The following is a 23,829-nucleotide window of genomic DNA, read 5'->3' as shown; positions in this document are numbered from 1 at the left end:
CTTTGAGAATCTTGCGAGATAGTATTTCTCTACATCAAGAAGACGAGAGACAAAAAGACCTCACGGTTCTTATCAATATATTAATTGATCTTGCAGATTTTTATTTTTGAGTAAATAATTGCTAATATTTTGAAGGCATTTGTTGTTGCTGATTGAACCTGATTCAAGAGAAACGCATTTTTGCATGTTGTTTACTCAATATTTGAAATTTTCATCAGGTAATTGCATATTTGAGTATATCTAAAGTGAAATATATATATCTCCAGCATTTTGATGCATAAATAGTCTATGCTTTGCTTCACATAGTTTATGCTTTTGAGCAATGGAGCTAGTGTATTTTTGACTGACCATCCTTTGAATGGACAGAACTTAACTGAACTGAACTGAACTTTACTTGAATTTACTAAACTAAACTTGACTTTACTGACTGGACACTTTACATAGTTTAGGCTCTTTAATCAGTGAAGCAACACACAGTTTAAGCTCTTGAGTAGTTGAAGGAATCACGACCGTGAACTTAGTGGGATTTTCGCACAGGGATGGCCGCGGTAACTCTCTAGAGTTCGCAGGGTTTTACCATGCTACCTCTAGTACCAAATCCAAGGCCGCTAGTCCATCAATGAGTAGGTTTAAGCCCTTCCTCATGAGTTAATACCGAAATCAAACCAGGGATCTGGGTTTTCTTCGCCTGTGAGTTCGGACCCATTCCTGGGAGGGTATTTTCATCCTCGTCCATGACACTGTCGGGGAGCTCACGGACGGCATTGGTCTCACGTGTGACTGGCCGTTTTACGACTTTTCGGCCTTTTAAGGCTTTTAGTCGCTGGCTCCATTCGCTACCCGCATGGGTATGCATGTGATGTGACATATACGGGCTTTTTAGGGCCGCTGGCTCCAAACTGCTATCCCGAGTAATATAGGTCTTATGCGTAGTTGGCCGTATAGGGCTTAGCTAGGCTGCCTTAAATGATAAACTATTGTCGCTAACATGATAGTTGATCGTACAGGCTTTGCTGAAGATAATAGATCAATAATTGAAGATGACATGATTGATATATCGCCCCATTACTGTTGATGATATTATAAAATTTGGTCCGAATGGAGCTTCGTCTTGGTAATAATATCAATTCCGATAAACTTCGATAATGGAAAAATCTTCACGTCAGTGATATGGTGATGGTAATAGTAACTACTGCTGATTTGGCAATAACCGTCAGCATTTGAATATAATATGCTTGAACTTGATGTGCCTGAAAGTCTGCCTTGTCTTCATGTATGGAATTGGCATTCTGAGACTTGACATTCCTGAGACTTTGGTTATCTGAAACTTTGGCCTTCTTGGTATTCTGCTTATCTTGCCCCCTTTTGATTTGGAAGTATTATGTTAATAATCTTCGAAATCAAAACTATAATTATCTTGTATGCTTTTGTCTGCCCCTTGAATAATTATGCCGTGAATCTTCTGAGTCAACACGCCGTGAATCCTCTTGGTATTCAGGGATGATATATTTTACTGAATTGAAAGGTATGAAAATTTACCCACATGATGGACATACTTGTCTTTCTTTCTTCATGCTTGCTTGTTCTTCTATAGAGTAAATATCTCCAATCAGGACCATATATCATTACGTTCTTTCTTATTTCATATCTTCTTTATAACAATTTTACTATCGCTGGTCATCTTCGTTAGAATACCTTTTTCTTCTTTGCTTCACTTCCTTTAAATACTTTAGTTAAGACAATTCGATTTTCTTTGTAACTAACCATTGATTCCTTATAGGAAGTGTACCATCTGTATGTTTCTCATTGTCCTTGAATTGTCCCAACTCTTTCTTTACTTTCTTATTTGTAAAATCGCCATCATTCTCTTTATCGGAATTTCAACTCTTTACTTTTGACGATCCTTCGTTTTGCTTTCTTTCTTTGGCAATATCTGTTGCCATTCTCTTAAGACTTTGAAATAATTGATTCATATGAGGGTTGAGCAACTTCACTTTGACTCTTTTCAAATTGCGTATTGACTTGTTTTTCTATTCTGGCAAATTGTGACGATGCTCCCAGGGTTCTCTATTGACTGATGAATGCACTAATTGATTCGTCTTCTCGTTGGTGGGCAACGTCTAATTCAATCGAACTAATTTCTTATCTGAAGGCTTTCCTTAGGGCTTGTTGTTGTTCACGGTAGTCATTGTTGGAAGGTTATGACTTCTTCAGCAACATGCTCATCTGATGAGGGCCAATTAATATTTGCTGGCAAATTTTTGTGTTTGTACTTCAAGCATCCTAATATCGAAGGAGAAAATGAAAATTGTATTGTTGATGCCGTCAAGGAGGATGAACTGAGTGAGTGAGGTAAGACTATGCTTCATGGTATTGCACATAACCGAACCTTTAACCATACTTGGCAGGATGATACCCCTTGTAAAAGAAGATAAAACCCTTCGTTTTCCAGATATCACTATATTTCATTTTTCAAACCTCTATACGTATGAATCATTGGCACGCATGTCGTGGGCCTACTTTCATTAAATCTCAACCACCCCTGTCAACCTATTTGAATCACCGTTGTGCCTGTGCACACAACACCCTATACCCTTTGCGCAAGCCCGCCCAAGGGTCTCGTTATACTTAATACTGTTGCATAGGTGCGCACAACTTCCCAAACCATTTGTGCAGCCATTTTTGTGTGCCAACACACTATCATTTGTCTTTCATCGTCTTGATGCGTTACTGGTGAAGTAAAAACTACTTCGAACATTACCTGGCATTGTTTGTCCTTGTTCGCAACTGATTTGATCTTTTCTGATACTTTCTGGTGGAAATCCGTTGGATGCGAAGTACAAACCATGTTAGTCGGAAGAAAGGTCATTGTGGTATACCTGTCATTCAGAACAGAGTGTTAGTTATTTTATTTAAATAAAATTTTACTTTATTTTTTAGAGATGAAGAGGAGGATGTTCCCACTAAGAGTCGCCATTTTGGCGTCTATACAACGCCCAAAAGTGATAAATGTTCTCTTAATATTTTCTAAGTTATCATTAAAAAGTCCCTAGCAGAGTCGCCATTTTGTTTCGACAAGAAAACAAATGCATTTTATTTAGGGGATTTATTCAATGATAACAAAGAAAGAGTGAGAGAACAATCATCACATTTATTCTAAGTTCATTTACATCCTCAGATTCCCTTGATTCTAAAAATAAAGTACAATCAATCAACACAATGAATGAAAGAAAAGATAGTTCAGTGGCGATTTCTCCAGGCTCTCTCTCTCTCTCTCTCTCTCTCTCTCTCTCTCTCTCTCTCTCTCTGTGCTTCACATTTCCTTTACTTTCCCTTTATGAATTCGGCAAGTGGAGCACTGGATCGAGGAAGGGGCATTTTGGGCAAGAACACTGGTGCACAATCTAAGAAGAGCTGGAAACTTCATGAACTTGGGTTGTGCCAAAATTCAATTATGCCATAATTCGGTTGTGTCATATTTCCGTTGTGTCATATTTTCATTTTGTCATATTTTCATTGTGCGGATCTTCCATCATTCTCCACTTTCCTCTCTCCTCTGGGAGTTCCTTGAGACTCTCCAACTTGTCCCCCCAAATGAAGATGGGAGAGGGGTATTTATAGGCGTCTCGCATGTGTGGAGGCTTTCAAGGCGCAATAGCTTCCAGCGCACAGCAGCTTCCAGCATGCAACAACTTCCAGCGCGCAACAGCTTCCAACGCACAGTAGCTTCCAGTGCTCAACAGCTTCCAGCGCACAGCAACTTCCAGCACATAGCAACTTCCAACGCGCAACAGCTTCCAGCACACAACAACTTGCAACACACAATAGCTTCCAGTGCACAACCAGGGGCTTCTCATCAAGGACCTCTGCACTCTAACAAGGATCACAATGAAATTTCCACACTAAGGTGATGGATGCACATTGAGACTTCTATATATATATATATATATATATATATTTGTGCCTCAACAGAGGGAATTGAATCAATTGAAGTTCGGATCTATTTTTTATTATGAATGATGAATTAACCGCTCCATTATCCAGTTGGATAAGATATTACTTTGATTCCAGTTAAGTTATATAATTGAATCAAGTGAATTAGACATTAAGAATGTTTATAAGTTGATCATTAGCGCTCTAGTGTTTTGCTTTATTGATTTTTCTTTAAATTATCTTAGTTTCAATCATTAATTCTTAAAATCTAATTTTATAGTTAATTTTATTTATATTTATAGTTCTAATTCTAAAGTATTCTAAAGAATGCACAGTTACAAGTCCATGTGAATTTAATATTGGTCTAACCGAATTAAAACTACATCGCAGCCCTGTACTTGGGGTTGTCATCCTTTTGAATAGATCAAGTTTTTAGCACCATTACCGGAAACTTTGATTGTGTTTTTTTGAAATCTTTTAGGGTTAGAATTGGTGTAGGATTAGAATTAGTTTTCTCTGTATTTTGATATTAGGATCTTTATTAAATTTTCTGATGCTAACATTGTTCGTTTGTTTCACAAAATCTTATATAGGATAGTCAATCAGGTACTATCTTTCCAATCATCTTTCTTTTTTTAGATTTTTTTTTTTCCTGTAGAAGTAAATTTAGGTTTAGAACTAGGTTTTGAGTGGTCAATGCCAAAGTGGGTTCGTGACAACACTCTACATTACTTAAGTGACGGATAACTAGTTGAAAGATTACCTATCCATCGTCGTATTAGATAATACCTAAGATCCTCTGAATTACCCGAGAACATGGCTAAGAATCAACCTTATCGTCGTGCTGAAGGACAATAAGATGAGAATGAGGTTCAAATGGTCCTCCAACTAAAACTCTACGTGATTATTTACCACAAATTAGATGAGCACATTTTCTTGCATAATTTTTACACATTATGCACAAAACGTAAACTTTAAATAAAGAGTGATCCAACTGCTTCTGAAATTCTATGGATTAGATTCTCTAAGTCCATACCTATATTTCAAAGAGTTTGATGAGATTGTAACTACCCTACACTTTAAAAATGTATCAGATGACACCCTAAGACTGGAATTGTTCCCTTTTTCATTGAAGAAGAATTGCAAGTCATGGCTTCACTCCTTAAAACCAAGATCGATTGAGACATGAGCTGAGATGACACAGGACTTTCTTAAAAAACTCTTCCTGGTTCATAAGACCAACATTCTTAGAAGGGTCATCATGAACTTCTCATAAAAAGATAGAAGAAACATTCATCCAATATTGGGAGAGCTTTAAGGATCTTTTAAGTGCTTGCACACATCATGACTATGAAATTTAACGGGTAATAAGCTTTTTCTATGATGGGCTGACTTTACCCATGCATCAATTAACAGAGATGATGTGCAATTGGGGGATCATGAACAAGGATCCCGATGACATGTAGGACTATTTTGATATGTTAGCTGAAAACACACAATCCTAAGATACTTCAACTAATCTAACCCATCTCAGGTCAATTCAAGCCAAGGAAAAGGGAGGAATGTACGTCTTAAGAAAAGAAAACAATGTCAATGCTAGGGTGGCCTACCTCACAAGAAAGGTCGAGTCTATGTAATTAAAGAAGGTGGAAATGGTCAAACCCGAGGAGACCATTGGAACTGTTTGTGATATTTAAGCAAGTAACATACACCTGACGCATGAGTATCCTATAATTCCTACGTTCTAAGAGTTGTTAACAAGCAATCTAATGTCATGAACAATTATCAAAGGCCTTTCAATTCTCTAATATCAAACATGTACAATTCTATTTGGCTGAAATACCCAAATCTCAATTGGAGAAACGGACCAACGGCTAATACTGATAAAAAACCTTCAAGGGCCTCTTCCTTCCATACTTATTCCATTCTTAACGCAGAAAAGGACTCGAGAGGATCCAGGCCCAAGGTGAAACGATCAAGAGCAATTCAATCAGAATGTTATGCAAGCATTCCAAAATATTAAAACATACTCAGGAATGTTTACAATGTCCGTTCAAAGATTAGAATCACAACTAACTGTTAGTAAGAAGGGGACTCTTCCAGCCCAACTTCTAACTAACCCAAAACTACAATGTGAGATAAGTGACCTCACTCATATACCCAACATATGGAGCAAGCAAAGCTATCACCACTCTTAAAAGTGGGAAAACGGTTGATAAAAGCATCCTGACAAGGGCTAAAAATCTTAAGGACCCGAAAGAATCTAAGAGAGACAATGATTCTAGCGACACTCCACATGAGAAAGAACTTTAAAAAGGGTATAAGCCGGTGGCTCCATTCCACTAACAGTTGACCTCACCCATTAAAAAGTTTATGTGGGTCACAAAAGTTTTAAATCAAGATGTTATTTGTTTTTTCCATTCATCTAGCCTTGTGTGACCTTATCAATAGGTTGGATGGCAAATAAATACTATAGAAATATTACCATCAACCCTAAGAGGTTTTTAATGGGGGAGCGTTCAATCACTACTGTTTCTTATGGTATGGTCCACCTGAGATTTGGATCCCCTTCATTTAGGGGCTCATGCCCTAAAATGATATGGAAAAACAAATGAAGGGCATGGATGTAGAATACATATATCAATGTGGCCCCACGGTAAGGGTTGTACCTTCTTGGGTAAGGCCGGGCCGCATCTGATCTACTCCCAAACGGCTCATTGCGCTGGAAAAATTAGTGGTTATGATTTTATAGGCCAGCATATGGTGTCCTCTCCCAACCGTTGACCAAACAGTGGCAACTTTTCCACCTTGTAGATGGCACATATTCACATCAATCCACACCATTCAAATCAAGGGCCACTGTAGATTGACGGCAGCTGAAAATTAAAGAATGATCTTAATCATCTGTTTCTTGTATTTAATTTGAACAGCTCACCATTTAATGTCCATTGATAAACAGTAAAATTAACCACCACTTGGCCAGTGTAATTTCGAGCTATATTCCTTCCACTATGTGGCCCACAATTCAGACGGTCTGAATTGCAGCTCACCATAGCATGTATAGCATACCAGAAATAGATAAAAAATCGTTTACTCAAAAGTGAGTCAAGCAACTGAATCAACCCAACAACGAGTCACCTTTTCTACTCGACTTAGCATTGAGGCGTAGATTAGTGTCAAGCATTATAAATACTTTCTCATCATTTCACTAAGTTGGATTACATTTCTTTTAATGGAATTGGCTTGTAGGGTTAGTCCCACCATTATATTTATGTAAAATCCACCCTAACCATCGTGTGCTCACCTCGTGTTGGGCCAAGTGGGCCAAAATTCACTCCCATTGGTGATTTAGGTGGACCACATGATTGGAAATAGTGAATAAAGCAAAATCATTGGTAGACCTTTTTTATTTAAAACGGATGTAATTATTATTATTATTATTATTATTATTTTGGCATCCAACGGTTGGAGTGGATTTCATATTATCATCAGGGTGGAGATCTTACAATCAATGGTAAATGTCTCTCTTCCGACTGTTTTCTTTGGCATCCCACTAGAATCACAAGAGCTTTATTTTTTGAGCTTGGGACTAAATTGGGATTGACTATCTAATAGGCGGAGTGGGTTTCACATATTCATCATGGTCGGACAGCCTAAATTCAAGTCTCGCCGTCTGAAACGGTGGCCAAAGAGGATTTAGAAAAAACCAAATGGTATGGGACGTGTTCCTCTTGATTTTGCCAGGGTTTACCATAATGTTTGTGTAAGATTCAATCTGGTGCCTAATAAATGTTTAGTCCCATGCTAAGCCCAAAGGAAAAAAATTAGCTTGACCCGTGATTTTCATGGGCCACCCCAAAGGAAACAACTAGGAGAGAGATGTCCACGCTTGATTTTTATAGGGCCCGATTTGATAATTATATAGAATCCACTCTGGCCATTAGATTTTACAAAAAATGTTTAGCTCCATGGACCAAAAATCATACTCTATAGCTTATGTGGGTCATTTCATGGAAATAATTTTGAAGCAAGCATTGTCTTGTGCACTTTTTTCTGATTACGTGATCCACCTGAATCACAGTTAGAGCAAATTTTTGGGGCTTTAATATAATATGTGGTGATGCACCCGATCGTCAGGAGGCTTTAATATAATATGTGGTGATGCACCCAATGGTCAGGGTTAATTTTAAATAAACATCACAGTGGGGCCTACCTAAGCCACCAAACCCATTTGCTCGCATGGCTACGTGATGGAAGGTAGTGGAATGATAATTATATTGATTAATAAGGTAATTTTAAAAAACCTTCTTGAAAGAGATAACATAATGTAAATTTTATATTAATTAGGTAGTTTTTTATTTTCTATTTTTTTTTGTAAAATTTTCATTTAAAAAGTGGTGGTACTTTATGGCCATGGAGACCATCCAAATTATGGGTCCTATTGTAGATAGAGCATATGTTTAAAATCACTTTGATCAAACAATCCGAACCATCCAATTAACGGCCATCAAGTTGATGCTTAAAAGTAACATTGTGAATGGTCCAAGTTCGTAGTGAAAAACCAGATGGTTAATATTATCTTCTGTGTAGTCATCAGTTATGATTCATGGACAGGAACCATATAAAGAACCTGTTTTATGCAGGGCCATGTTTTATATTTGAATCCACTCCGTCCACAAGTGATAACCATTTATCTCCACCGTACAGGCAGAAGAAAAGCCTGATAAAATGCTCAGTTGGGCCACACAAGGGAAACAATGTAAAGTTGCGCCTAAAGCTACTTCCCTTCATCCTAGTGAATCACACATGAAAACATGGTTGGATGAAGAAAAACACCATGGTGGTCCCACACACAAACCAGTGGTTGGCGTCCCATCCTCATCGAGCTCTTTGGTGTATCCCACCTAAGTTGTGAATATGGCTGATTTTTGTTCTCATATACTAAATTCAAGACCTAATGGACAAAGTGGATTCCACATATACAACATGGTGGGCCCCAAAGAGATTGGGTTTGCGGTCCATGATTCATCTACAGTTGGGTAAGGGGTATGGACGGTCTGGATTTCCTTACATCTATGCTACGTGTACGGTTGAAGAGTCCCCACCATTTTTTAAATGACTCGAAACTTGAGTGTAGTCCAAAGAGGATATGTTTACTGTGATTTTCCTAATAACTCATCTTTGATTGTTTCAACTCTCAACATTGATATGTTGATTCTGGTGAACGGTCAAGATTGAGAATGGTCCAAGTCCAGACCATGAGCTAAGGATCTGAGTCTAGGTCCAAACCAACAAAATAGTTTCAAGACCCAAAACCTAAGGGTACATATGAGTTGGGTTAACCTGACAGTGGGCCCACCCCAAAATTAAATGGTCTGGTCCAAAATTTGGATGTGTGGAGTGGATCCGGGTCCAGACGTCGGATACAATTACTGAATGTCTGAGGAAATCCCAATGGTGGCCCACAGAGATGAATATTTTGGAGTTTTTGCATGATGGTTGTTGTAGTCTACTGTGGCGGCAGGGACAACCACTTGTTCATGGCCCATGGGCTAATATTTCAGTTATTTAAAAACTTCCATAGAAGAATCACAAGAAACCGTTTACATCCTGCCTATTATAGCCAAATCCAACGAATAAGATATCACCACGTGTCAACACTTTCATACAAATATTTTTTTTTTTAAAAGCACTCATCAGGGAGGTCACGTAAAGAGAACTCGTAAAGATGCAAAGGATACCCAACACCCTGATCCATAGCTCAAGTGGTAGATTGAGTGAAAGATACGGCGTTTCAACATTGAGGTCTTGGTATTGATCCCTAGCAGGGGTGGCTAACAGTGAAGTGTGAACTGACCGTGGGTAGTACTAACAAGCTAACAAAAATAAGATGCCTGTGCCAGACACATTTGTCCTTCCACGACTGTTATAGCTCCCAAAATGTATGTACAACTGAAACTTCAGAGGCAGTTATTCTCCTAGTAACATGCGGTCAAAAAAAACAAGTTAGGCATACACAAAATGTCTAGAGCCAGAGAGTCAAAACCCAGCGAAATGCTAAGGCGGTGATATGTAGTGACACATGGCTAGATTTGATTGGACATGCACACTTGTAGATCTCTAAACAGTGCATTAAGAAGAGCAAGCTGTTAGCCTGTTCTGTCTTGAATTAGAAGTGTAATAGACCCGCTTGAATTGCCGTCAATAATTTTCTCTATTTATTTATTTGTTTACTAGTTATACTGAATTTTTATTCAGTTTATTAAAATTAGCACTTACCTTTATATTTTCAATTTCTTTTTTAAGTGTTTCTTTTATTGATAAGCGCTGCAAAGCTATTATCAATGTAATAAAAAGCATATGCATTCAAGGTAAAGGGAACTCATCTATAGGAGTAATCATACTCTTTGCAAATCATCAAAGTCTTTGTCAATCGATGGTTGATAAGACATTTAGCTTAATTCAAGTCAAATACAACTCTAGCATGCCCGACACATAATGGAAGCACTCACTTGATCCAATCCCAGTCAATCACTACAAGTGGCTGAGTGCTAGAATTGAAGGCCAATAAAAATCACGATTAGTTTAGCCATTAACTAATAAGCTTGCACAAAAAATTTAAAAGTTTCTATGTTTTGTCTCTTTAATTAAACCTTTAGAGGTTGAACAAATGGTTTAGATTGATTAGAATTACAGTTTAGTATAAATACTCTTATTATAGTTTAATTGGCAGTTTTATTTTTTAAAGGTAAGATAGGCTCAAACTTGGGACTTTGATGGTTTTTCATACTCCGGTGGCAGAGTTCAAAGTCATGGGAAAAAGAAAAGAAAACAGGACATCCAAAAAATGCTAATGCCACTTATATCTACGAGGATTCCACAAAACACGTACATGACACCAATGCACACTTATATCACATAAAAGATCTTTGCCAGAATGCCATGGTCTGACCCAGACCCAACCCACGGATCTTATGGCTAAGTTGTGGTTCCTCTTGAACATATACCTGGCCTATTAAGTAAAATTAATGAGTCCACTTATTTTAACTTGGACCCAAAACCATTTTAAATGGGTTGGGCCTGGGTTGATTATTAAATGAGTTAGGCCCAGTACTTAGCCTGACTCAACCTAAACCTAACCCTAGGGCTTGTCAATGGGCTTGAAGCTTAGCCCAACATAGTCCAAAGTGAGCTGGAATTAGAGTCGGCCATCGAGCCGAGTCGGACCGAGTTAGGGTTGACCCGACTCAATCCGATTTTGAAATAGGCCTGACCCGAACTCAACTCGGCTCGGTACCAAGTCCAGGAGTGGAGAGGAGGGTAGTGGTGGGCTTGGAAGAGGAGGGTGGGAGAGAGAGAGAGAGAGAGAGAGAGAGAGAGGGTGGTGATGAAGGTGTGTGGTTGCTGGGATTGGAAGAGGAGGATGAGGGAGGAAGAGAGAGTTTGGGATCAGGTCAGAGTTTTTTATTTTATATATATATATTTATATATATATATATATATATATATATATATATATCTGAATCTGAGTTAAATTGGTTTCGGATCGAGTCAAGTCGAGTTACTAGGTAACTCGAACTCGATTCGGTTTGAGTTCGGAATGGGAGAAGTCTGCTCGGTGCGGACCAACTCACCCATTCGGTTCGGGTCAAATCAAGTCCAAACGAGTCGGATGAGTTGAGTTACGCGAGTCGAGTCCGAACGAGACAGACAAGTTGTGTTAGGCGAGTCGAGTCGTCCCTGCCCAGCTCTTGCTGGAATCGGAAGCCTAGATGGGCTAGACCATCCCATCTTTCACCGCCATTAGGAGTGGCCACTGCCCAGGCTAAGCCATGGGATTTCCAATGAGGCCCAATTTAGCCTAAGAACAGGCCCATTTGTATTGTTAATGGAATAGTCTGCGGCCTAAAATCAGTGGCCCACAAAATAAATGTGCCATGCTCTAACACGTGGTGCAGATTGTACCGTTTAACTTGCACGTGTGAGTTGGATGAGCCAAATTCAAGAGATGACTTCGCATGCAGGTGGCCACGTGACACTTTTGGTGGATCCGGGATGTTCATTGGGCAGGTCCCACCTGGGTTAGGCGGCTCTATTCATCAAAGTGGGCCACAGTGGCACGTGCAGTTAAGACCATTTAACATTCTCTGTTTGCTTAGAGGCATGGCTCACGTGTGAAACGAATCTGACTGTCGCAGTTGGGGCACAGCGATTGTGGGTAATGTCTAACCAATGGCTCAGATATCACGCACGTGTCTTAGATTCTCTCAAGTGGACTGAGGCACAAATACCAAGGGGCCTAAACTCCACTCAATCAAAGGCTAATCTTGGGGTTGGAGCGCACGAGCTCTGGTAGGCCATCTACAGGCCACCGCAGGTCTACACTTCCTTTGTTGAAATATTTAAAATATTTGGTTAAATTAAATAAATTATTTAAAATTGAAAATAAAAATAAAAAATAAAAGAAGTGAAATAGCATATTTATAGAGTTGAGTTGAGGTGTAATACGAGTCACTCTGCTTGAAATCTAATTTACTTCCCTTAGACAATATTCCAAGTGCAACAAAAGATTTAAGAGTAATCGACTTCCAAAATTCAATAATTATTACTCGACCCTATGGGTGTACTTATTGTATGCGAGCTTGAACTATTTGTAGTTTAATTCAAAAGTGTTGAGTTAACTTAGTAAAAAACTTAGCGACCAAAACTCGTAAAATAAAAAAACAATGGAGAGAGTTTTTTCATAGAAAAGTAGAAATTTTTCATAATTTTTTTAAAAATAAGATTAAAGTCTTTATATAGAATCCGAAGTGATGCATTAAGCACCCTTTTCGAAATGATTTGGTCCGTTGAATATAAACGCAATAGGCATGATTAGAGCTATACACAAGTTAAACCAAGTTGAGCTTAACACAGCTCGACTCGGCTCAGCCACTAGCTGACCTGCTTGAACTCGACTCGGCTCAGCCACTAGCTGACCTGCTTGAACTTGATTCGGCTTAGTCCTTAAGCTTAACTGGCTAGATCGGCTCAGTTCGATCAGCAGCTTAGGCTAGTTCAAGCTAAATTCGAGCCAAGATCGAGCATTTGCGGCCATTTCCTCAAACACATAGAGTGCACTTTCAATTTTTCACAGTATGTAAAACAACAACAATAGTTCATAGGTATTTCATCAAACACTATGTAGACAACATTAAAATCAAGATACAAGGATATTTGTTTCATATCCATAACTTTCTCACCACCAATCGACACTTCGTTAAGTCATTTCATCAAACACTTTGTAATCAACATCAAAATCAAAATAACCAAGTCACCGAACTAGTTCAATTCGAGTTGGGGTTCGATCTGAGTTGATTCGAGCTTGGACAAAGTTTAACTCGGCTCGAAATTTTTTCAAGTTCTAAAGATAGGCTTGACTCGGCTCAAATTCAATTTCGAACCAAGTCGAATTGAGCTTTTATGAGTTGAGTGAAGCGAATTAACCAAGCTAACTCAATTCATGTACATTTCTAAGTGCAATCAACCGATCAATCACATGCCTAAATGTCAAAATGAAAATACGTAAGTACGAGCACACTCTCGTTGTAAATAAAATTTAACTGATAAAAACTTTAAATTCGAAAGTAGGCAAAAAATTTTTTTTTTTTTTTTTAAATAATATAAATTTTAAAACAAAATACAACACCCTTGGAAGTATCATAATGGTTGCCCAAACAAGTCATTCTTGCCAAGATGCCATATGTGCGGGAAATCATGTCGTGGAAATGGTAGTCCCCACATGGAGATCACCCATACAATAATCAGGCCAATAGCTCATTAGGTGGGCCCCACCGTTGGAATCAATTGACAATTGATGACATGACTCAACACATGCGAATATGTCTCAACCCTAAACTCAGTATATGCGAATATGGCTAGACAGCCGATGGTATGACTCGACGTACAGGTGTGGCTCTCGTACAGACTGGCCTGATTCTTATACCACGTGATTTTCATGGTGGTGGGCCCACCGTTTTCATGGTGGGCATTTTTTCTTCATTTCTGCCGTCAATGCGGCATCTTTTACTACATGCACACCCCAAAAGACAAGCAAGCGATACAAGCTCCCACGTCAGTGATCCATTGGTCCAATGTGGGGACCATGCCCAATAGTCACCCTGATAGAACAAATCTAGCCCTTGGTGGCTTACAAACGGACGGCTAAGAAATGCAACTAACTGTTCAGATTCTGCTTAAAGGGAATGCTCTAGTGCTCTCTTAGACCACTGTAAGTTACAGTACTCCCATTTGCATGGGGGCACTTGGACTGTACAATTCATTGATCTAGATTGTTCATTATGTCTAGCCCACATTAAAGAGCCTCCATGCAAGTCTCGCACCAAAACTACGAATATTAACCGTCCGATCAATGGTCTTTGATATGGATGGTCAAGATCATTTACGCAAAAATAGGTGCAATTGACAATTTGATCCATCTACTCATTAGATATAACGGATTGCTTACGTTTCCAAAGAATCGCCTTTGTTAGGCACTCTTAACCATCCATCCATGCTTGGAAAAAAGGGATGGCTGTAGAAAAATAAGGCGAAATCAAGAATGGATTTGGACCTTCAGCTCGGTGTAGTTTTTGGTGTGGTTCAATCGAGACTTGGATCTCCCTAATGGGCCCATGCCCTAAAATGAGCTGTTAAAGCGGATGGACGGTGTGGATATACAAAATAAACGTTAATGTGGGCCCCACGGTCACGACCTAACCAGACCAGGTGTAAGCGCGACCCGATCGAATCCTCTCTCGTCGTGCGGATTCAGTCAGGTAGTGGGGCCCACCTTAACGTGTATGTTGCATATCTATGCCTTTCATCCGTTTTGAGAGCTCATTTTAATGCATGGACCCAAAAACGAATTTCAGGTGGACCACATCAAAAGAAATAGTGGTGATTAACATTAAAAGCTTATTGTGGGTCACAAAAGTTTTGGATCAAGCTGATATTTGTATTTTCCCTTAATATAGGTCTTTTTGACCTTATCAACAGGTTGGATGACAAAAAAGAATTACCGTGGGTCCTAGGAAGTTCTTAATGGTAGGCGTTTAATCAGAATTGTTTCCTGTGGTGTGGTCCAACTGATATGTTGATCAGATTCATTTTTGGACCCATCTACTAAAATGATCTTACAAAACGGGTGGACGGCATGAAAATAAAATACATACATCAATGTGGGCCCCACAGTCATGACCAGGTCCCCACCTGACTGAATCGCGCCCCAAACTTGGACCTGGGAAGCTTCGTTATGATTTTTGTAGCGTCCGTGTCACGCACCGTCCGTACAGAAGAATGAGTCCTTTTCTTCGGAAACAACGATGCGCAGGGTTGTCAGCGGGCGGGCCTGGGGTAGGCGTTGGCCCGGTTTTGAACCCGGGCAAGCCCGGTTCGATATTCTCTTTTCAGATCCCAGCCTGGCCCATTGACACCTAAAGGGATCAGGAAACTCCCCCTGCCGCTCGCTTCTTCTTTCCCACCATACGATGATCTACGCCATTCATCTACAATCTCTGATCCTCAACGGATTAGGTGGAAAATATCCCACCCATTGTATATCTAAACATCCATTCAAAGTATGTTTGAAACAACGGTCAAGGAAAGCAGATCTACGCTCATATACACATCCATATCCCGTGATTGCTGACCAATAAATTTTCCAGTAGACAATATATACTGGTATCTCATAGATAAACGGTCTGGATCATCACCTGGTGGTGCAAGCTGATTGGGCGACCCTTGCTAGCGTATAGCTCTTAAACACCATCTAGAAGACTAGAAGAAGCGAAAATGCAAGGAACGACGAAGAGTACGTACGCGTGACTTCCCATTTCGGAATCCTAATTCTGCAGCCAATCAACCAGTTGGACCCCACGCGTATGATAAAGATCGTAAGTGGGTCCCACGCGATGAGCATAACGTACAAGTTCACCTATGATGGGCGGAGGCTTCGTCGCATTATGACAAGAACCTGAGCATTCCTCAGGTATGCCCCACCATGATAATCTCCAGCCCAAGGAATCGGTTTAAACGACTATCAGGAGAGCCAAACATGTACTTTAAATATCAACCATGACTCAAGTTTGTTACGGGTGAAAATGTACTGACCGGCTAACTCAAGGTGACAGCACGGCTTTCACCAATAGCATTGTTAAACTGTGATTCACTCGACCTCAAAGTCGACATGAATTCAACTAGCCTCGACTATATCTCAGTTCAAACAAACTGCGACTTCGATTTCGGTCTATCTGACCTCGACCTCAATCCTCCCGACTTCAACTTCGGTCTGTCCAACCTCGAACTTTGTCCGTCCGACTTCGACCTCGGTCTATCTGATCTCAACCTCGATCCCAACTTCAACCTGTCTAACTTCGAGTTCAAGCTCGGCCTTAGGCCCTGACCTAGTTGATTGTCCACCGCTTGGGAATCTAGTAGAAGATCCTCCTCTAGATCTTCACTGAGAATATCGGAAGAATAATCACGCATCCTCAAAATCAAAATCCTAGTGTGAGACGGTATCAGGCTGGCAGATTCATTGTTATACCTAACACCGCCATCAGGGAACATATATATGTGTGTGTGTCCGCATACGCGCCCCTCCTGCAAAGAAAGGTACGCATAATCTTACACTCTAAAACCTTACATTCTATTAGACCTAGTTGGCCCGTTTGACTTTGGCATCGGAGGATCCCTTGCAATAGCCAGGGTTTCCATCTTTGTCTCATCTTGCAGGCCTCGAGCGATCTAAGGAGGACAATCAGATTTCTACATCAACAAAGTTCTTTGAATAATCAATTATATTCTCAATGACCACGTAAAGAATAGACCAGTTAAGTTCTGAGAAATCTACAATATGGGACTGCTTCAATCTATCCCACGTGTGCTAAGAACGCATGGAAAGAATGAAAAAATAAGCACTTCTTCCCGCGCTGGAGTCCATTCACAATAGTTGCATATCTCCATTGAGCATGGACAACCTATCGTGGTCGGACGCATCTTACATGCTTTAGTTGGGGGCACACTTTATTGGATTCTCACATCCATTGAGGTCGATGGATCCCTGACGGTGGGGGCCACCTTGATGTATGTTCCTTACATCCATCCCATCCATCTGTTTTAAAAGATCATTTTAAGGGTTGACTCCAAAAAGAAAAAGCATATACAAATCTAAGGCGGATCACCCCTCGGGAACTACGGTGAATGACCACTAAAAACTTTTCATAGGCCACAAAAGTTCTAGATCAAGCTAATATTTGCATGGTCCCATCTTGCAGGCCTCGAGCGATCTAAGGAGGACGATCAGATTTCTGCATCAACAAAGTTCTTTAAATAATCAATTATATTCTCATTGACCACGTAAAGTATAGACTAGTTAAGTTTTGAGAAATCTACAATATGGGACTGCTTCAATCTATCCCACATGTGCTAAGAACGTATGGGAAGAATGAAAAAATAAGCACTCCTTCCCGCGCTGGAGTCCATTCACAACAGTTGTATATCTCCATTGAGCATGGACAACCTATCGTGGTCGGACGTATCTTACATGCTTTAGTTGGGGGCACCCCAATGGGTAGGCTTGGATTAGAGGAATCTAACTCATTTCACGGTTAGAATTTTAGATCTAAATTTCAACTATTTAACTGTTGAGACTTAAATATTGTATATATTATACTTTCAATTGAACTAGTTTTTATATGCAATTAAGTGTTAAATGATATACTAATATATATTTTATGTATGCAAGGTGATTCTAAAATAAAAGATAAATACATGTTTAAAATAGTAGGATTAAAGTTAAAAGAAAGTTAAGATGAAGAATTGAATATTTGTAGCCTAAAGATAAAGAGCGTAAAGAACTTGAATAAATTAAATATCAAGACAATGGAAGTGATGGAAATCAAGTTGCAAAAGAACAAAAAAAATATGCAAAGTTTCGATTGATCGAACTCAGGTCTAAGTTGATTAATAGTATGTCGAAGGCTCGAGTGATTGTGAATTGACTAAATTATTACTAAAACTTGCTGGATTATTTTTGAGGTTTTCGATCAATCGAGGGCATGAATTGGATCAATCAACACAGGTTTGGAATTTTGAAAATTCGTTGTTGGACATATTTTACTAGGTTCAATCAATCAAAAATTGGAGTTCGATCGACTTAGGGTTCGCGTGACTATATAAATTCAAAGATAATTTGCAATTTGTTTATAGTGGTGTGTAAGATAACTTGTAAATTTTATAAATCGGGGTCCTTATAGCGTTTATAAATATCAACTTAGGGTATGAAAAGGGGTGGAATAAAATAATTGAAGCTTTTCCAAATGTTGTTCTTCAAGGTTGTTCTTTTATCAAAATCTCGTTCTTGTTTGTTTTCTTCTCTCTCATTTATTTTTTCTTAAGATATTAGTTATGCCAGGCTAATCTTTTAGTTAAGGCTAGTGGATGAATCTCTTGATGAATTTTTTAATATTTAATTTATTTTTTTATAAAATTTTATTAATTTTCATATTGAACTGTGATTATGTGTGATTGAAATTTTCAATTGGGGAATGAATTAATTTGTAAAATTAATTGATTTATTATTAATTTCGATATAAAGTATATTATTTTTTATTCATTGTGATGGATTACCTATATCTTTATGAGAGATCAACATATATTGATTCTTATCTTAATTAGATGTTTGTTACTGATTTTACTACGATATTTTCTAATTAGAATAGATTGGAATTTAGTTATAGTTAAGTTATCAACTTATAAATTAAATTGATGTTAGATTTCATTAATTGGAAATTACTGGATCATTAATATTTTTATTTATTATTTCAAATTTATTATTCTATTTTCCATTGGATTAAAAATTCAAAAAATTCATTTTGCCTTTATTATGTTCTCACTAATTTCCTATGAAATAATCTCAATCTCATCAAATTATTACTACAACGTGGCCTTATACTTGAGGCTGCCTAACATTAACTCATTAAAGTACAAGTTAGACCTTGGCTGATCCAATTACAAACAATTCATACTACTTAGCCTAAAGAAAAATAAAAACCTACGTAATAAAATAATTTTCTTATGCTTGAATCGGGTCTGGGTTTGTGATAGGTTGGTATTAGATGTTTTTATCATAACTCAAACAAAGATAATTTCAAAACTAGGTCAGGTCTGGTTGAATTTGAGAGCACCCTGACCTGATTCATAAAGTAATGCTGGGGATGCATCTGGAGCTGCCTCACATGTCTAAAATTTCAAGCATACGCACCATTTTTCACGTTGGATTCACCGCCCATCGGGCCAATCCAACGCATTTAAACCCGAGTCCGCGATGACGCCGTGCACGTGCGGATATTTCGTCTAACGTCCAGACTGCTACGGTCCTACGGAGACTGGGGCTGACGACGGTAACCCGATAGACGTGACCGTATTTTGATGGGCTCGGGACCCGATTTCTAGAGGATGCTAGCCTGGTGGATCCATGACTGTGGGTCCCACCACGATGTATAAGTTTTATATCCATGCCGTCTATCCGTTTTATCAGATGATTTTAGTGCGTGTTCCCAAAAACGAAACAGATCCAAATCTTAGTGGACCACACCTCAGGAAGGAATGTTGATTGAATGCTCACCATTAAAGAATTCTTGGGGGCCAATTTTTTTTGATCAAGTTGATATTTATTTTTTTCCATTCATCCATGTTTGTTTGACCTTATCAACCGGTTGGATGGCAAATAAACATTACAACGGGCCCTATGGAATTTTCAATGGTGGCATTCAATCATCACTGTGTGGTCCACCTGAGAGTCATATATGCTTCATTTACGGTTTCATGCCATAAAATGAGCTGGAAAAAACGGACGGACGGTGTGGATATAAAACAAATACATCAAGGTGGTCTCCACAGTCACGGATCCACCGAATCGCGGTCCACTTCTAGACCCGATTGGAATTTCCGTGTACGACCTCATTTCAAATCCTACTCGCGCGAGTAGCATTTCCATCTTCCTTCCTTTCTCCCTTTATTCCATCTCCACCCACCGCCAACACCACCATTTGCAACCCTTCTCTTCTCTCCATCTCTGCAACTGCTGCGCTGCCAAAAGGAGAGAATCGGAAGGGCAAAAGGGTAGCAAAAAGGAAAACGATGGGCGATCAGATAGGGAGGGGAGAGGAATTCGAGAAGAAGGCCGAGAAGAAGCTGACCGGCTGGTCTTTGTTCGGGTCCGGCAAATACGAAGACGCTGCTGATTTATACGATAAGTCCGCTAATTGCTACAAACTCTCCAAATCCTGTAATTCTCCTTCTCTCTCTCTCTCTATCGATCGATCGATTGCAAGAACTGATTTTTTCGATTCGCTTCCGATCCCATATATCTAGGTTTTTTGCATCTTTCATCTTGTGAGGAATGTTTCGATTACGTTTTTTGTAATTGCTGTTTGTGTGGTGATGATTGAGTATGAAATCTGTCTCAAATCTTATGTCGTTTTGGTGATGATCCTGCTGTGGGGCCCACACGGTCTACCCACGGTGTTGATGGATGGTTGGATGAGGTGTCGACGGCGGGTTGTACATGGCCCTGAAATCGCCCTGATTGGATGATTCCAACAATCTGATCAAGGGCATGGATTGGGATGTTGTGATTGGTGTTAGTTTGATGGTTGGGTGTGAAGTCGTCTCGAATCTTACCTTATTTTGGGGAAGTGGGGCCTGGATAGTCTAGCGACGGTCGTGATGGGCTGTTTGGTGGTTGGGGTGCACAGGAATCATTTGATTGTGGGCATGAGTTGTGACATTGTAATTGCTCTTGTGTCTGAGAATTGGGTGTGAATCCATCCCAAAGGTACCTTGTCTGCGTGTAGATTTTGCTGCAGGACCCAGATGGTCTGCCTACGGCTATGATGGATTGTTGGATTGGAGGGTTCCATAGCAGATGACCCTGGAGTCACCCTGATTGGATGATTACAACTGTCCAATCAAGTGCATGGATTGTGTTAGCTTAATTGCTGTGTTTATGATGATTTGGTATGAATCCGTCTCGAATCTTGCATTGTTTTGGTGTAAATTCTGGGGTGCAGATGATCTGCATATGGCCATAGTGGACTGTTGGATAGGAGGGTCTGCAATGTCATGCATGACCCTGAAATCACCTGGATGGGATTGATTGTAGCCATCTGATCAAGGGCATGAGAAATGGATGGAAAGGGTATTGTTTGCTCTTATCATCTCTTTTTCATGCCCTTAATCAAATGGCTTTGTTTATCTGATCAAAGTGATCCAACTTCCCTTGGTGATCATGGTTGGGACCACTTGGTCCTTGCATTAGAATTTTCACCGGGACGAGGTAAGGAGAATGGGGCGCGCTCCAATGGCACCGCTAACACTGTAAGATTACAGTGCTACTGGGCAGATGTGGGGCCTATATGATGCATTCACACCTTCCAACCCTTCTATCAAATGTGTTACCTACTTACCTCAGAAATCCTCTAGGGCCCAAAATTCAATCCAATCCAAAACGAAGGAGGGCTGCATAAAAAGGGAACAAGCTGGGAGGGAATGCCTCCGTGTATTTCAGAAGAGCTTATCTAAGTCACAAAACAACCTGAATTTTGGCCTGACCCTTCATTTGGACTTTTTGAAGGGTTGGAAAAGCCTTGATTATATATATAGAACACGTTGGGCCCCCCACGCTTTCCCTCTCAATACGTTCCGCGTGCTGTGGCCCATCTAAGTTTTGGATCGGGCCTTTTTGTGTGTGTGTGTGTGTGTGAGGGTTTTTCCGAGGTGATGCATCGTGTGGATGGGTTGGACGGTGTGAAAGAATACACCATTGGGCCTCACACATGCCTGATACCATGTTAACTCGTTAAGCTTATGGTGCTACTGGGACCAGTGGAGGACACCCCGAGAGGAATTATTGACACTGGATTGTTGCTTATTGATGTATTAGTTTTTTATTTTTTCACACTGGATTGTTGCTTATTGATGATTTATTTTTCTAAGTTTTTGTTTTGCCAAGTGAAATAATTTTATTGCTTGAAAAATTCTTGAATACAAGATGATGGACTTCACTAGTCTCTATTATGTAAAGAACCATCGACTGATTCTATGTATCCAGTGCCTAGGAACTTGGGATCATATGACCATCATGGTTATTGGTTGTACATTCATGGTTTGATTCACTTGATTCACTAACTTGATCTTGCATGCATGTTGTGAGTAAGCTTCAGCTTCTTCACCTGTCTCAATCTTCGTCGTCGTTCAACTTTTATATATTTACAAATTGATAAATAAAATTTATGCATTATTTCTCTGAATGGCAATACACTGGGGAAAAAAAGGATAAAGAAAATGAATACATGCTTGTTGCAACTGCTCTTCTGGCACTATTGATGGGTTTTGATGGCCTTTCATTGCTCTTGAAATAGAGGGGTGTTCCCCGCCTTTACTATGACCAATTTAACTTGGGTCAGCATTCTGTTTAGGCAGGGTTCACATGTGATGAATGGTTTGGATAACTAGGATAGTGGTATTATAAAGTGCTCCATTGACTGTGAGGGGCCATCAGATGAACCGTTTGGATCATGGAAAGGTGGGCACCACTTGTATGAACTGCGTGCTCATAATAAAACAATGTCTATAGGCAAAGCACTACTGCTTCCTTTTCGGGACATTCTTAGAATCAGTCTGATTCCTTGTCAAATCGATCAAGCAATTAATTAATTACTATGGTACTTCAATAATTATATTCTTAAAAATTGGAGTACCCGACTTGCATACTTATATGAGCGATTGCTTTCCCAAGTTTTAAACTCCAGCTTTACCAAGTTCTTAAGGGTCTTGGGAATGTTGAAACACTAAAAAATGAACTCGATTTCCAGGGAAGTATACTTTTCAACTGTTCATGAACCAACATGGAGCAACTGTGCCAAACAAACGGGATCCACAGTGTTTCCTGCTCATACGATGCAACCTGGGTTTTCCATATCCACATTTTGTAATTCTTTCTATCCAAACAGGCTGTAACTCTGGAGGCATTTATAATTTAGAGTGAGTCATCACTGGACAAAAGCCCAACTCGTAACTTTGATTATACTTATAAGCTGTAACCAATCCTTGTTGTTCCTGTATGAGGATCTGTCATGCCTGATCCTTGGTATTTTGATACCCACACTCATACTTATGTCAGCCATTTAAAACTGACATAATCCAGCTTACCAACTCTACCAATATATTGACGGTGTTTCAGGGGAAAAAGCTGGAGCGGTGTACATCAAATTGGCTAATTGTCATTTGAAGGTTTGTATCTTACCTTTTTATGTGGTTGAGAATTTCTGTTATTGCCTTGTGCAACTTTATAATGCTATAGTCATTGATTACATTTTTACAGTCAGAAAGCAAGCATGAAGCTGCTTCGGCCTATGTGGATGCAGCAAACTGTTACAAGAAAATATCCCCCCAAGGTTCTTATGAACTCATAAACATGAATTTGTTTCATTAGGGTTGCATGAGTTAATTTTCATGACAGAGTTTGTCTCATCTCTTTTTTCTGAATGACCATTTACTTTGTTGCTCATGTATATTTCAGCTTTGACTTCTCTGACATTTGTGAACCATTTTTAGTCTTAGCATTAAGATGTTGCATCTTGTGCGTGCATGTAAACAAGTAACTAGGAGATTTGGGGTGTGTTGAATCTTCTCACAGTCTGTGGCGAAATGGTTGCTTTTCGTCACAAATTAATGGTGGGACTGTTGATTCCACTCCCAAAATAGTGTTCTGTTGGGCAGATCTATGATGCTCAACAAGACACCTTTTGAGGAAAACCAAATTACGTGGACTCTGATTTCAACAAAATGCCA

The 23,829-nt window shown here is 39.4% G+C and overlaps 1 protein-coding gene across 1 annotated transcript in view; it reads left to right on the top strand.

The window, feature by feature from the left end:
- Window positions 1–19,988: 19,988 nt before the first annotated feature.
- The window catches only part of LOC131253513 (alpha-soluble NSF attachment protein), a 32,240-nt gene continuing 28,399 nt past the window's right edge, over window positions 19,989–23,829 (top strand). The window contains exons 1-3 of the mRNA XM_058254537.1: window positions 19,989–20,263; window positions 23,219–23,268; window positions 23,360–23,432. Of these exons, the coding sequence (XP_058110520.1) occupies window positions 20,116–20,263; window positions 23,219–23,268; window positions 23,360–23,432 (271 nt within the window). The 5' untranslated portion in view covers window positions 19,989–20,115. The remainder of the gene's footprint in view (window positions 20,264–23,218; window positions 23,269–23,359; window positions 23,433–23,829) is intronic.

Source organism: Magnolia sinica, chromosome 8, assembly GCF_029962835.1.
Source record: "Magnolia sinica isolate HGM2019 chromosome 8, MsV1, whole genome shotgun sequence".
Classification (NCBI taxonomy): domain Eukaryota; kingdom Viridiplantae; phylum Streptophyta; class Magnoliopsida; order Magnoliales; family Magnoliaceae; genus Magnolia; species Magnolia sinica.
This window is presented reverse-complemented; position numbering and strand designations above follow the sequence as displayed.